Raw genomic sequence first — 15,369 nt, 5'->3', positions numbered from 1 at the left:
AGTAGAAAGTATGCGATTCGGAACGCAACCATAGTGTTTTATATCTGTGTCTATGTGTGATGGACTTGGACACTAATCTTTTAATTGACCCTGATTGAAATGTTGTCGGGGAGTGTGCCGCGCCTTAGCAACCAGTGTAAGCTTCTGTAGACATCTGCTCCAATCATGCTGTCTATAGTTCAGATGAGGGGATAGGATGCCATTACATGATCACTCTCTCTCACTCACTCACTCACTCACTCACTCACTCACTCACTCACTCACTCACTCACTCACTCACTCACTCCACATTCATACACCGATAGCAGCAGCAGCTACCACGCAGGGTGCAAGCTAACTATCAGGAGCAGTTTAGGGTTCAGTGTCTCTTTGCCCAGGGACACTTGGACATGTGGCGGGGAGACGGGGGATCCAACCACCGACCATGTAACCCAGTGGACGACCGCCCTACACACTTCACCACAGCCGCCCCGCCCCTATACACATCCGGAAAAAATTAAGAGACCAGTCTGGATTTTTCTTCAATCTTCATCTCTATATTACTTATTGAAAATGCTCTTTAATGACAAAAAATGTATTGGAATTTGGTAGAAATGTTGTCAGTAGTTTATATTATAAAACCAAAATGTTCATTCTACTCAAACATATGCCTCTAAAGAGTAAAACAAGAGACACTGAACATTTGGAGTGGTCTCTTAATTTTTTCCAGAGCTGTATCTATATATCTTTCCACCTGATACCGGTGTCACATTTAGAGAGGGACTTTGCATTTTGATTGGAGAGAAGAGAGAATTCATCCAGGGACAATAATATCTCCTGTTTTATCCCCTTCAGCTATCCGCCTCTGTCTCACGTTACGGTCACCGGAGTTCATCCATAACCTTATACGTGGATCTGTTGACGTGATACTCTGGGGGGCCGAACGCACCAGCTGGGTGTAAAACGCACCTTAAGCCCCGCGGAGAAACTAATATCTGTTGTTCAGATTTCCGATACTTTTTTTGGTATTATTTACGATACCGCATATCCATAACTTGGTGCAGAAAGTTCTCTCTCTCTCTGTGTGTGTGTGTGTGTGTGTGTGTGTGTGTGTGTGTGTGTGTGTGTGTGTGTGTGTGTGTGTGTGTGTGTGTGTGTGTGTGTGTGTGTGTGTGTGTGTGTGTGTGTGTGTGTGTGTGTGTGTGTGTGTGTGTGTGTGTGTGTGTGTGTGTGTGTGTGTGTGTGTGTGTGTGTGTGTGTGTGTGTGTGTGTGTGTGTGTGTGTGTGTGTGTGTGTGTGTGTGTGTGTGTGTGTGTGTGTGTGTTACTAGCACCATACACCATCTTATACTTAAAAAAAAAAATTCTGGCAAGTCGGTTGCTAGATTTACTCACTCACCCAACATGCTGTCTTCCTCCCACCGGGCCATCAGACAACCTTTATCGTTAAATTCTTCCTGCAGCTACATTTTTCTCTTTGCAGATTATGTCAAAATTTGTCTTTCCGTTGATATTAAAATGCCCTTTTTTCTCTCTCTCTCTCTCTCTCTCTCTCTCTCTCTCTCGCTCTCTCTCTTTCTCCCCCCCCTCTCTCTCTCTCTCTCTCTCTCTCTCTCTCTCTCTCTCTCTCTGCAGCATTTTCAGCTGGCTTTGGTCGACTCCAATCTCTGCACTTTGTCCAAAGCTGAAAGTGAGTATTACTGTTCTAATCGTATGCTTTCGTGTTTCTGTTTAAAGTTTTTCTTCTGTATTGCATTGTTTACGGAGCCTGGGACTTTAGGATTTCATTGCCAATGACTGCTGCTGTAGTTGTTAATGTGCGTATGACACATATGCTGCTCCCAATGTGTGATATAATGTATTAGGTGGTGGAGGTGGAGCTTGTCTGTGACATTTTTGTATCGATCAATATCTGTTATTTAAACCTGCAGTGTGTAGAATTTGGGGTTTTATTTCCTAGCAGATTTTGTAGAAAATAATTATAATATCCATAAGTACGTTTAATTTAGTGCATAATAGCTGAATTTATTTTTTAGAATTATTATTTTTCCCCTTAGAACGGGTCTCATATATGTCCATATTTCTGCATATTTTGGACCAAGGCCTAGTGCCGCCATCTTGAAAGTGTCATAGTTCAGGCATGCAAACTCGTCACCTTTCGGCGAAATTCGCCGTTTTGGAATCGAAATTGGCCATCTATGTGATTCGTGGAGATCCGTTGAGAAAATATTTTTTGGAGGGGAGGGGGGGGGGGGGGGTCTGATGGCCAGCACTGTGTGTGTGGAGCGGAGCATGGACATGGAGTGACCATAGTGACAAACTATGATTGACGGATGTTAACTCCTATCATATGAGCTTTGACGGTCATTTGGCCAATCAGGAACAGTGTTTGTCATTGAGGGGCGGTGACATCAGTCAGTCAGAGCGTCTGTAGGGAAGTTAAAAAAAAATTCTCTCCGAGTCATCGGAGCGTTCAAGCAGCCGCAGTATTATTATTTTACCGTGTTAATGTGCCTACTAGTGTTGCCACCCGTCCTGTTTTTCCCAGAATTGTTCTCTTTTTTTCACCAGCTGTTTCCTTCGTTCAGTAGCCTAGTTAAGGCCGTTTCACACGGGCCGAGGCGTTTGTTGCGCCAACTAATGCATTCTCAATGGAGGGGCGAGCGGGGCCGGGCAGAGAGAAAGTGCAGCGGGCAGGGGCGGTCTCAACGATCTCGGGGCCCGTTTCAAGACCCAGTGTGGGGCCCCCACTTTTTTTTTTTTTTTTTTTAATAAATAATGCTTGTGCATGCTCCCTGCGAAAATAGAAAAAAAGATTGTGGAAACCATTTGGTTCATATACGGATTATGAGATAATGGGCCCAGCAATTTTCTTCTCAAAGTACACCAGATTGATGAATTTTACTTTAAAAGGTTGCATTTTTTTCTTCCGGGGGAGCATTCCCCCGGACCCCCCTACAAGGTACAGGGTTCCCACCTCAGTCTCCTTATATATCCTACTGTAAAAAGCACTGTAGGTGTTTATGGTTATTATAGGTCATTACACTGGTCAGTCTGAACTGGTAGCCTAATAATGGCCGAGCCCTCCGCCCCAAACATCAAGTGTCCCTTTTTTTCCTAAATCCAAGGTGGCAACCCTAGTGCCTACTCGGTTTATGTGAATCACTTTTTAAATACATTCACAGAGTTTGCCAACCGTTGTTTTACAGCCATTTGCATTGATTTATGCGCATGCTGGTTAACGGCCGCGGTTGGCGGATTGTCACTGCAGATTAACATCCAGACCCCCCTACCGGTGTTTGTTTTCGGACTTCTCACCTTTTTCATGGCTTATGAGTTTGCATGCCTGATAGTTGGAATGTCATCAGGTGTTTAAAATGTTGAATTGTTCTTGTCCTTGAAGGCCACTGTAGCTTCTGTTATTATTCGAAAGGGTTGGGGTTACCCAGGGAGTGTTGCATTCTAGAACTTTCTAGAACTTTCTTGATGATGTCATATTACACACTGCACCTTTAACGATTGTGGGGGTGGGGGTGTGTGTGTGTGTGTGTGTGTGGGGGGGGGGGGGGGGGGGTGTGTGTGGGGGGGGTGTGTGTGTGTGGGGGTGTGTGGCAGCAGTCATTGGCAATTAAATAAATGAAGACAAAACACAAGTGAAGAGAGCAACACCTGAGACACACATAAACACAACAGTAGAGCAAGGACACAGACAGTGTACAGATTACGTGCACCATATGAATATAAAGTAAATTGGCATCATTGTCATTGAAACGTTAATGCCAATAAAGCTTTGAATTGAATCGAAAACATATTATTGAAAGTGCACAGGGATATTTTTACAGAGCGGTTTTTTTCTCTCTCTGTTACTGCCTCTGCCTTAGCCTGTGTTGCCTAGGAGATAGCACATGGAGACAGAATTGGAATAGCTTTCACACACACACACACACACACACACACACTTACAGAAACACACACACACTTACAGAAACAAACACACACACACACTGTAACACACACACACACACACTCACTGTAACACACACACATTGTAACACACACACACTTACAGAAACACACACACACACACTGACAGAAACGCATGCACACACACTGTAACACACACACACACACACACACACACACACACACAGAGGGATTTCAGATTACATGTACTCTCCTCTCTCCCATCTGTGCTCCGTGCTGCCTTGCTATCTGTACCAACTGCAGCTCCAGGGAGGATCCATGTGTTTTATAAATAACATTAATATAATAATAATTCAACCCGTTTTCTTTTCCTCTGCTTCTGCTTCCACAGTCCAGTTCCACATTGCTCACTTGTATGAGATCCAGGTAAGAAAGCATTTACTATTTATGTTTGAAAATGAATGGCAGTTAAAGGCAGTTTAAAGGGGCACTGTGTAACATTTTAAGTAATGTATAAGCTAAAATCAATATCCTCATTCATAAATATGTCCTCATTGGTGTAAAATCACCTCTGCCAATAATCTGAATTATCCTCCTGAGTGGAGAATTACAAATATTAATATTACATTTTGTACATTGAGCAGGGTAAGTCTTATGGAGGCATCTATGTTTTTGGAATGTCATCAGGTGCATTGTTTAAAATTTAGAATTGTTCTTGTCCTTGAAGGCCACTGTAGCTTCTGTTATTATTCTAAAGGGTTGGGGTTACCCAGGGAGCGTTGCATTCTAGAACTTTGTAGAACTTTCTTGATGATGTCATATTACACACTGCACCTTTTTAAGGTTGGGATTCATGGTGTTGTGCAAACAGTTCTATAGAAAGCTTTTGAGGTTGGAGTCCAAGTTGTTTTGTATGCAAATCAAATCAGAATCAAATCAGTTTTATTTGTTTAGCCCAATATCACACGTACACATTTGCCTCCAGTGGGATTTACATTGCATACAATATACGCTCCAGTAAGATATTAAAGTGAACATAGTGTGGATGCAGGAGGACTGGATGCAGTTGTGTAGATAGCGGCAGTGGCGAAGTGGGTAGGGAGTCTGCCTCTGGAGTGCAGGGTCGGAGGTTCGATTCCCCGCCTACCCACATGTCGAAGTGTCCCTGGGCAAGACACTGAACCCCAAATTGCTCCCGATGGTTCAGACAGCGCCTTGCTTGGCAGCTACTGCCATCGGTGTTTGAGTGTATGTATAAAAAATGTGTATTGTGAAGCGCCTTGTGACCCTGGTCTGTGAAGGGCGCTATATAAATAAAGCTTACTTACTTAGCTGCTCGAAGGTTTAAACACGTGAAGTATTTTATCAAGAATCATGGTTCCTAAATATTCTTGAATAGTCTTTAAACCTGCAGTGTGTAGAATTTTGTCTTTTATTTCCTAGAATGCAACGCTCCCTGGATAACCCCAAACCTTTCGAATAATAACAGAAGCTGCAGTGGCCTTCAAGGACAAGAACAATTCTAAATTTTAAACAATGCTCCTGATAACATTCCAAAAACATGGGTGCCTCCATATAGACCTGCCTGCTCAATGTACAAAATGTAACATTAATATTTGTAATTCTCCGCTCAGGAGGATAATTCAGATTATTGGCAGAGGTGATTTTACACCAATGAGGACATATTTATGAATGAGGATATTGATTTTAGCTAATACATTACTTAAAATGTTACACAGTGTCCCTTTAAAGTAAAAAAAAAATGACATTGTTTACTGCACTTGGCCTTCTGAATGAATCTTGGGAGAGACACAGATAGTCAGATGTGTTGTCACAGTGTCCGGTCCGTCCGTTTAAACAGGAAGGAGCCACTTTGGGCCTTTTCTCATTTATGTCCCAAAGTGTCAGCGCTTACCCCGAGGTGTCTTTATGGTGTCCAGACAGGATGCACAACCAGACTCTGTGTGTGTGTGTGTGTGTGTGTGTGTGTGTGTGTGTGTGTGTGTGTGTGTGTGTGTGTGTGTGTGTGTGTGTGTGTGTGTGTGTGTGTGTGTGTGTGTGTGTGTGTGTGTGTGTGTGTGTGTGTGTGTGTGTCCCTTTAACACAAAACTCAATGCGTGTTGAGAGCTTTAGGTTCTGCACAGTTTGAGCTGATAAGATAACATTTAACCTATATATACACACACACACACACACACCGGGCACAACACACACACACACACACACAAAAGCCTCTTCGTATGGTTCAGACCCCAAGGTCGGTGAGGTCGGCAAGTTAAAACAAACACAGTTGAGTTTACCTCGGACCACGCAGATCAGGTTTCCACACAATGCAAAGAATGGACACACACACACACACACACCTAAAGTGCAGCAGACACACACTTAAACCTGCCAGACAACGTGTTGAGTCTGGCCTGTCCACTCTGACCCTCCCCCGTGTGTGTGTGTGTGTGTGTGTGTGTGTGTGTGACTGTCTGGTCATTATGAGTGTGAGGTCGTCTTAAGACTTCTTTGTGTCTGTCCAGATAGGTCATAAAACACACTGACCCTGTCTGGCTTGAACAACCTCTCTCTCTCTCTCTTCCTCTCTCTCTCTCTCCACCCCTCTCTCTCTCCACCCCTCTCTCTCCCTCTTTCTCTATCTCTCTCCACCCCCCTCTCTCTCCCCTTCTCCCTCTCTCTCTCTTCTCTCCTTTTCTCTCTTTCCTCTCCTTCGTTCATTAGAAGAAATACAGAGCGGCGAAAGAAGCGTATGAAACTCTGCTGCAAACCGAGAATCTTCCGGCGCAGGTGAAGGCCACAACACTGCAACAACTTGGTGAGTGTAACTTTATGAACATAACGTTTTAACAGCTATGCATTCTGTATCTTTAAGTGTGTGTTTTTGTGTTTGTTTGTGTGTGTGTGTGTGTGTGTGTGTGTGTGTGTGTGTGTTAGTGTGTGTGTGTAGCAATGATAAGCTAGTGCATTTTATAATATGTCTGCGATGTTTGCATGGTTCTTAAGGTCAAGAAATTATTGGAAAAGTTCAGACATTTTTCAAAACTAGTGGATTTTTTTGGGGGGGCCTGGAAATTGTTTGGAATGAGCTGAAAAGTTATGGGAAAGTATGGAATGTATCCTTGTTTTCGCTTGTGTTTTAAAACCTATTCATAAAAATCTCTGAACAGGTCTTAAAGGCCTACTTCACCGGTTTGAATATGAAGGTGTATTGAATTCTGAGATCCTATGTATTCTGCCTTTTCTCAGGCTAGGATGAACCGATTTTAATTTTTTTTGCACATTTATACTACATAGGATCTCAGAAATCAATACACCTTCATATTCAAACCGGTGAAGTAGGCCTTTAACGTTATGTGAAAATAGTTCCTTGAAGTACTATTGCTTAAAATCTAGTGTGACTGTTTAAACTTGTCTGCTAACACGTGATACACACATTGGGTTGTAGCTAGTTGGCAGTTTGTCTTTTTGGGTAAAGCCATCAAACAACAGTTAGTAGTTTGCCTATCTGCAAGAATGCCTGGGAAGTTTGTGTTTAATAATGTATGGCTTTGCAACAACGGTGTGTGTGTGTGTGTGTGTGTGTGTGTGTGTCTGTCTGTCTGTCTGTCTGTCTGTCTGTCTGTCTGTCTGTCTGTCTGTCTGTCTGTCTGTCTGTCTGTCTGTCTGTCTGTCTGTCTGTCTGTCTGTCTGTCTGTCTGTCTGTCTGTCTGTCTGTCTGTCTGTCTGTCTGTCTGTCTGTCTGTCTGTCTGTCTGTCTGTCTGTCTGTCTGTCTGTCTGTCTGTCTGTCTGTCTGTCTGTCTGTCTGTCTGTCTGTCTGTGTGTGTGTGTGTGTGTGTGTGTGTGTGTGTGTGTGTGTGTGTGTGTGTGTGTGTGTGTGTGCGTGCGTGCGTGTGTGTGTGTGCGTGTGTTATATGATTGCGCTACAGACCTACCTACTTAAATAAGGTTATGGAAATTGGTTAAAATGTCATGGAATTTTTTTGAAAATGTATTGGTACAAAAGTGTGGGAACCCTGTGTTTGGACTGTGATTGCATTGAGCTGTGTGTTCTGGAGAGATTCACACAAACTAGTTCTCTGTATCTCTCTACCTGTTTGTCAAAGGGCGTGTGACTGTGTGTGTGTGTGTGTGTGTGTGTGTGTGTGTGTGTGTGTGTGTGGATATTTTTTGCAGGTTCTCCCTTTGGGACAGGCCTTTAAAGGGCTTAAGGTTCAGGTATGAATAAGGTTTATGTTATGGTTAGTGTAAGGGTTGGGGTTAGGCATTTAGTTTTGATGGTTAGGTTTAGGGTAAGGGGCTAGGGAATGCATTATGTCAATGAATGTCCTCACAAGTATAGCTGTACAAACGTGTGTGTGTGCTGTAGCCAAGCATTGTTTTTTGCTCTGGTTCCCTTCCCCCACACAGGCAGTAGACTTGTACGTGCTCTCAAATGCATTTAAGAGAGTTGCTATCCTGATAATGAATTTACCACATGCATTTCACTTAACAGTCACACGGACATGACAGAGAATCTCATGACATGACATGCGCTTTAGAGTTGATTTGATTGTTAATTTAATCACTTGTTGTTGGTCTGTGTCTCATTTCATTTCATTTATTTATTACGGCTCACGGCCATAGCACATGGCATGGAGCACACAATTCAACTGAAATCATTGCAAAACAAAACAATGGTGCACGGCAAGGAAAAACAAAACAAAAACAAAACAAAAACATCACTTAAACAATGGCAAAACATTTCTCAAAAAGGCACCTGTTTTAACAATAACCCCTGGCCTACTTGCCCTCAAAAGTGAAATCAGTTTGGTCATGGATGGAAAATAAACATAATAATTTGGCAGGTACTTTTTTCTAAAATACATTACATCCACATTTTTACACTCAAAAAGTACATGGTATTCGTCTCCAACACAATTAAAATCACAGAGGTTGCATATTCTTTGATGAATGTGGTTGTAAAGAACTTGAAAATGATTGTGCAGTTGATGTTGGTCAGATGGAATTCCGCTCAATTTGCATTTCCCTTCAGTAGTCAGTCTGGGTCCGCGGGTATATTCGCGGGTTTTCTCCGGTAGATTTATACCGGTCCAATCAGCGAACAGAGGGAGTGGCTGAGAACAACGACGTTGAGGTCGTGCGCCAGTTTCAGTTGTAGTCAGAAGCCGGCGCATGACATACATCACGACCAAACGTTATGCGATTGGTTGGCAGATCCAGAGTGGCACTGGCCAGATCCAATAGTTTTAAACTTCAACAGACACCCGCCTTCAAGTGAGGTAACGTTTGTCAATTGAGCGAGTCCAGACCTTCTCTACAAATGAAATGAAGTACGATGGTCAGGTTGGACCAGGCTAGTTATTTATTAGGTTTAATTTGCTTTTGATCAATGAGTGTTTGAGTATTTAGGGTCAGAGGCAGTTAGGAGGAAAGACATATTTGTTTTTTAAGAATAATTGAATAATCATCTTCTATGTGCCCTACCACTTGTGTCATTGTTGTTGTGTCCTTGGGCAAGACACTTCACCCACCTTGCCTCGTGTGAATGTCGATAGTTAGCCTGCTATCGGTGTATGAATGGTAACGTGGGAATGGGAACAGGTGTCCCTTGAAAAAGAGTCTCCGGTCTCAACGGGATTTACCTGTAGAAATAAAGGTTAAAAAAAATATATATATATTATGGATGGGTATCGTAAAAAGGGGTGTCAGGATTCTACAAACTCTCCATTGGATTTTAAGGTCACAAGTTGATTCTCGATCATTTAGTTTGTATGGGATGGGAGCCGTCTGCACATGCCCTCGTATATAATCAGACCCGCAAGACTGGCACGGACCTTTTGTTAAATTTGTATTTTCAACATGCATGAAACTGCTTTACTAGTCCGCACAACCACACAAGCCTGCGGACACCAGTATGCTACACGTGCTAGCGTAGGATAGCCTGCAAACTGGTTAACTCAACGGTAACGCAACATATTGCCTTGCCTCGTGTGAATGTCGATAGTTAGCCTGCTGCTATCGGTGTATGAATGTGTGTGTGAATGGTAACGCGGGAAAGGAAAACAGGTCTCCCTTGAAAAAGAGTCTTCGGTCTCAATGGGATTTATCTGTATAAATAAAGGTTAAAAATAAAAAAAATATTACCAAATGGGTGATTATAGAGAGTTAGGACTTCAGTTGACGTTTCAGTAGTTGCCATGTTGCGTCTATTTGGCTGCAGGTAGGCCTACAGTAGGAGAGAACTCATAGAGGATACATGCAGAGTGTTTTTTCTTTTGGCAAGATTTTAAAATGTCCGCTAGGTTAAAGTGAATTTACGTTTCGTCTGTGTGCAGTGGTATATAATGAGCACATTCCACCGCCTGTCGTGAGCGATTGCTTAAAGGTGCAGTGTGTAATATGACCTCATCAAGAAAGCTCTACAAAGTTCTAGAATGCAACGCTCCCTGGGTAACGCCACCCCTTTCGAATAATAACAGAAGCTACAGTGGCCTTCAAGGACAAGAACAATTCTACATTTTAAACAATGCACCTGATGACATTCCAACTATGACACTTTCAAGATGGCGGCACAAGGGCTTGGTCCAAAATATGCAGAAATATGGACATATATGAGACCCTTTCTAAGGGAAAAAATAATAATTCAAAACATTTTTTTCAGCTATTATGCACTAAATTAAACGTACTTATGGATATTATAATTACTTTTTACAAAATCTGCTAGGAAATAAAACCCAAAATTCTACACACTGCAGGTTTAATTGTAAAGGTTGATAACTTATTGAGGTGATATGAACATAATACAGGTGGATAAGAGATGTGTGTGTATGACCAGATTATGCTTTGCCAACACACAGATTCCTATTTCCTTCCTCTCCGCTCTGTAGACCCCCATCCCCCCTCTCCCCCCCTCTCTCTCTCCCAGTTGTAAAACCCATTCCCAGTCTAGTGGGCTGAGGTTGTCATGGTGACCTGTGGAGCTTGCCACAGGTGTATAGTGGAAGAGGAGGGGGGGGGTGTGTGTGTGTGTGTGCTTAGGTCGGTTTGTTTGTTTGAAATAACCAATCGTTGCTCTGTGTGTGTGTGTGTGTGTGTGTTCATGTTTGTGTGTGTGTGTTTGTATGTGTTCACGTTTGTGTGTGTGTGTGTGTGTTCACGTTTGTGTGTGTGTGTGTGTGTTCACGTTTGTGTGTGTGTGTTCACGTTTGTGTGTGTGTGTGCTTAGGTCGGTTTGTTTGTTTGAAATAACCAATCGTTGCTCTGTGTGTGTGTGTGTGTGTGTTCACGTTTGTGTGTGTGTGTTCACGTGTGTGTGTGTTTGTATGTGTTCAGGTTTCTATGTGTGGGTGGAAAAGGTTGTAGTGCAGGGAGGGAGGTTGTTTGTAAAGGCTGGTTCATGAGAGACCTTTCAAGTGTGTGTTTGTGTGCGTCACGTGCATATTTGTGTTTCTGTGTGAGTGTGTGTATATACGTTTGTGTGTGCAAGTGTGTATTTACGTGTGTGTGTGTGTGTGTGTGTGTGTGTGTGTGTGTGTGTGTGTGTGTGTGTGTGTGTGTGTGTGTGTGTGTGTGTGTGTGTGTGTGTGTGTGTGTGTGTGTGTGTGTGTGTGTGTGTGTGTGTGTGTGTGTGTATTTACGTGTGTGTGTGTGTAAAGAAACTCCCCTCCCCCTCTTTGTCTGCCTCTTTCGTTTGGAGCTTTGGCCAGACGAGCCGTTTGTTTGGTTTTACAAGTCAAATCCATATTTGCGTTTTAGACGGTGGTCCTAGCTTTTTGTTTTACTTGACTCTACCTGTTTTTAATAACAATAATAAGCGCTATACATTTGTTACAAAGTGCTTAAAGGTGGAAACGGCGATTCTGGAGAACGCTTTTTGTCAAAATCACTTTTTGTCAAAATGATCCGCTACCTGTCTGTACTGTGTGTGCTAAGAGAAACAATAATCCAGTGTTAAACCTGCAGTGTGTAGAATTTTGGGTTTTATTTCCTAGCAGATTTTGTAGAAGGTAATTATAATATCCATAAGTACATATAGTTTAGTGCATATAGCTGAATTTTTTTTTTATTATTATAATTTTTTCCCTTAGAAAGGGTCTCATATATGTCCATATTTCTGCATATCTTGGACCAAGGCCTAGTGCCGCCATCTTGAAAGTGTCATATTTGGAATGTCATCAGGTGCATTCAGTGTTTCCCACTAATGTATCTTTCCGTGGCGGGCCGCCACACTTTCATTATTTTTTTTTTTTGATATAGCCTATGTATATTTTACTATTTAAAAAATATACATGTATACATTTCATTTGCAATGCGCAAGTTTCACTTGGAAACAATAGCATTTCCGCATAAAAATCTTTAACGTGTGATTCGCGCTGTGATCTCAAGAAACAATATTTCCTTCAATCATGGACGTATTATCAAAGCGCCGCTTGAGGGATCGAGGCTTCAATCTCCCCGAGTCAATCAGCCCCTCCCCCTGCGGTGTCAACACGCGCTGTGACTGTATTGCCTTTGAACACTCTCATTTGTTCAAAGTAAACGCTTCGGACCCCGCGGGACACTCAGTTAAGAGCATCGAGGGGGCGCCGAGAGGCAGGGGCTGGGACAGACGGAAGCTCGCCTCGCGGCGGACCGTCAGCTCGATCCCGAGATCCAACTACGAGCTTTTTAACTGCAGCAACTTTAAGATACGCTATTGGAGCTGGAATTACCGCGGCTGCTGGCACCAGACTTGCCCTCCAATGGATCCTCGTTAAAGGATTTAACGTGTACTCATTCCAATTACAGGGCCTCGAAAGAGTCCTGTATTGTTATTTTTCGTCACTACCTCCCCGAGTCGGGAGTGGGTAATTTGCGCGCCTGCTGCCTTTCCAGCAGAGCACCCTGCTCTAAGAATATTGTGAGCTATCCTTCGTGATTGTAGTCACAGTTATTTGAGTACTAGTAATTCAACAATCTAATAAAACAAAAGGGCGCTTGTGTTCACTCTTTTGAACCACAGGTAACCACCACCTTTGCTTCATTTTTTTGATGGCTCAAATGTGTATCATAGAAAATTATTTATTCATTAACCATTGATAAGTGTGTTAAACTCCATCTTAATCACCATTTATATAGGAATAGTGTTCCTCAAAGTACACCAGATTGATGCATTTAACATTTAAAAGGTACAACATTTTCTTCCGGGGGAGCATACCCCCAGACCCCCCTAGGGGGGTCCGGTGGTATGTCCCCCCCCCCCCCCCCCCCCCCCCCCCCACACTTTCAAAAAATTCTGTGGGAAACACTGGGTGCATTGTTTAAAATTTTGAATTGTTCTTGTCCTTGAAGGCCACTGTAGCTTCTGTTATTATTCTAAAGGGTTGGGGTTACCCAGGGAGCGTTGCATTCTAGAACTTTGTAGAACTTTCTTGGTGATGTCATATTACACACTGCAGGTTTAACACAAAGCCTAGGCGCTAATAACGGGCATGTTGTTGCCTATGTAGCTTAGGCTGTGATTTAACACTGGATATTTTTTACAGCACACACACAGTACAGGGAGGTAGCGGATCATGAGGAGATATTCACTGATTTTGACAAGTGTTCACCAGATTGACTGACTCCACCTTAATAAACAAACACTCCAAATATTCTTGGCCTTGCTTGAGTGTTTAAAGGTGCAGTGTGTAATATGACATCATCAAGAAAGTTCTACAAAGTTCTAGAATGCAACGCTCCCTGGGTAACCCCAACCCTTTAGAATATTAACAGAAGCTACAGTGGCCTTCAAGGACAAGAACAATTCTAAATTTTAAACAATGCACCTGATGACATTCCAACTATGACACTTTCAAGATGGCGGCACTAGGCCTTGGTCCAAGATATGCAGAAATATGGACATATATGAGACCCTTTCTAAGGGAAAAAATAATCATTCAAAACTTTTTTTTCAGCTATTATGCACTAAATTAAATGTACTTATGGATATTATAATTACTTTCTACAAAATCTGCTAGGAAATAAAACCCAAAATTCTACACACTGCAGGTTTAAAGGTCATTTTAAACCTTTCATTCTGCCTGTAATGCTTTGCTGGATACAATAAATGTATGTCTTTTCGTATTATTCTAAATCCACTGGCAACTCAAGACATAAGCTAAAACTCAAAGTGTGTTTTAAAGGGACACTGTGTAATGTGATATCATCTACAAAGTTCTAGAATGCAACGCTCCCTGGGTAACCCCAACCCTTTTGAATAATAACAGAAGCTACAGTGGCCTTCAAGGACAAGAACAATTCTAAATTGTAAACAATGTACCTGATGACATTCCAAAAACATGGATTCCTCCATACGACTTGCCCGCTCAATGGACAAAATGTAACATTAATATTTGTAATTCTCCGCTCAGGAGGATAATTCAGATTATTGGCAGAGGTGATTGTACACCAATGAGGACATACTTATGAATGAGGATATTGATTTTAGCTAAAAAAGTACTTAAAATGTTACAGTGTCCCTTTTAAAGGTCATTTTAAACATGTATAAACTGACAGTAACGTTTTGCGTCCTCTCCCAGGCATTGTTTAAGTGCTATAAAGGGCATTTTAAACCGCTGAAACTGAGTGTAATGTTTTGGTCTTCTCCGCCAGGCTGGATGCATCACACGGTGGAGGCGCTGGGGGACAGAGGCACCAGCAGCTTTGCCATCCAGTGTCTGCAGAAGAGTCTGGAGTCAGACCCCAACTCAGGGCAGACCTGGTACTTCCTCGGCAGGTAAGACAGACTCTGTGTGTGTGTGTGTGTGGGTGGGTGGGGCTAGCTGGGTGTGTGTGTGAGAGAGAGAAAGAGAGAGAGCGTGCCGTGTGTGTCTGTGTGTATTTGTGCGAGTCTGTTTGTGTGTGTGTGTGAGAGAGCGTGTGTGTCTGTGTGTATTTGTGCGAGTCTGTTTGTATGTGTGCGAGAAAGAAAGAGAGATAGAGAGTGTGTGTGTGGGTGGGTGGAAAAGGTTGTAGAGCAGGGAGGGAGGGAGGTTTTTTGTAAAGGCTGGTTAATGAGAGACCTTTCAAGTGTGTGTTCATGTTTGTGTGTGTAAGTGTGTATTTACGTGTGTGTGTGTGGGTGTTGGGCATGTTAATAAATATGGCAAACCTGGTTCTAGTTCTGGGCTTCTGCTGCTGTCGGTTTAACTGCCAAACCTTTTAAAAAACAGTTCGCTTTTCCCAAAAAACGCCCATGCCAGAGCTGCACATATTAATACATTTTCCCAAAACGATGAACGAACTTCAGATTTTTCTGTCATTGTTTAAAATTGATCTTCACTGTATTTTTACCTGTGAGGAGATGTTGAACCACCTTTCTTCTCTCATATCTCACACACGTCTCTTTCCTCTCTTCCATGAGCAAGATGAGCTTTGCACTTTTTATTAGAAGAAAAAAAAAATCCCAGCTTTAAAAGTTGAACATGTTTACAAAACAAA

At 42.5% G+C, this 15,369-nt stretch overlaps 1 protein-coding gene across 1 annotated transcript in view; it reads left to right on the top strand.

Moving 5' to 3' along the window:
• kdm6a (lysine (K)-specific demethylase 6A) overlaps nucleotides 1-15,369 on the top strand; it is a 65,556-nt gene that overhangs the window by 25,731 nt on the left and 24,456 nt on the right. The window contains 4 exon segments of the mRNA XM_080038388.1: nucleotides 1,614-1,668; nucleotides 4,294-4,328; nucleotides 6,630-6,723; nucleotides 14,542-14,665. Of these exon segments, the coding sequence (XP_079894514.1) occupies nucleotides 1,614-1,668; nucleotides 4,294-4,328; nucleotides 6,630-6,723; nucleotides 14,542-14,665 (308 nt within the window).

The sequence above is a fragment of the Ammodytes marinus genome (assembly GCF_949987685.1).
Source record: "Ammodytes marinus genome assembly, chromosome: 12".
NCBI classification, from domain to species: domain Eukaryota; kingdom Metazoa; phylum Chordata; class Actinopteri; order Uranoscopiformes; family Ammodytidae; genus Ammodytes; species Ammodytes marinus.
The sequence above is the reverse complement of the archived record's forward strand: the minus strand, read 5'-3'. Positions and strand labels throughout refer to the sequence as shown.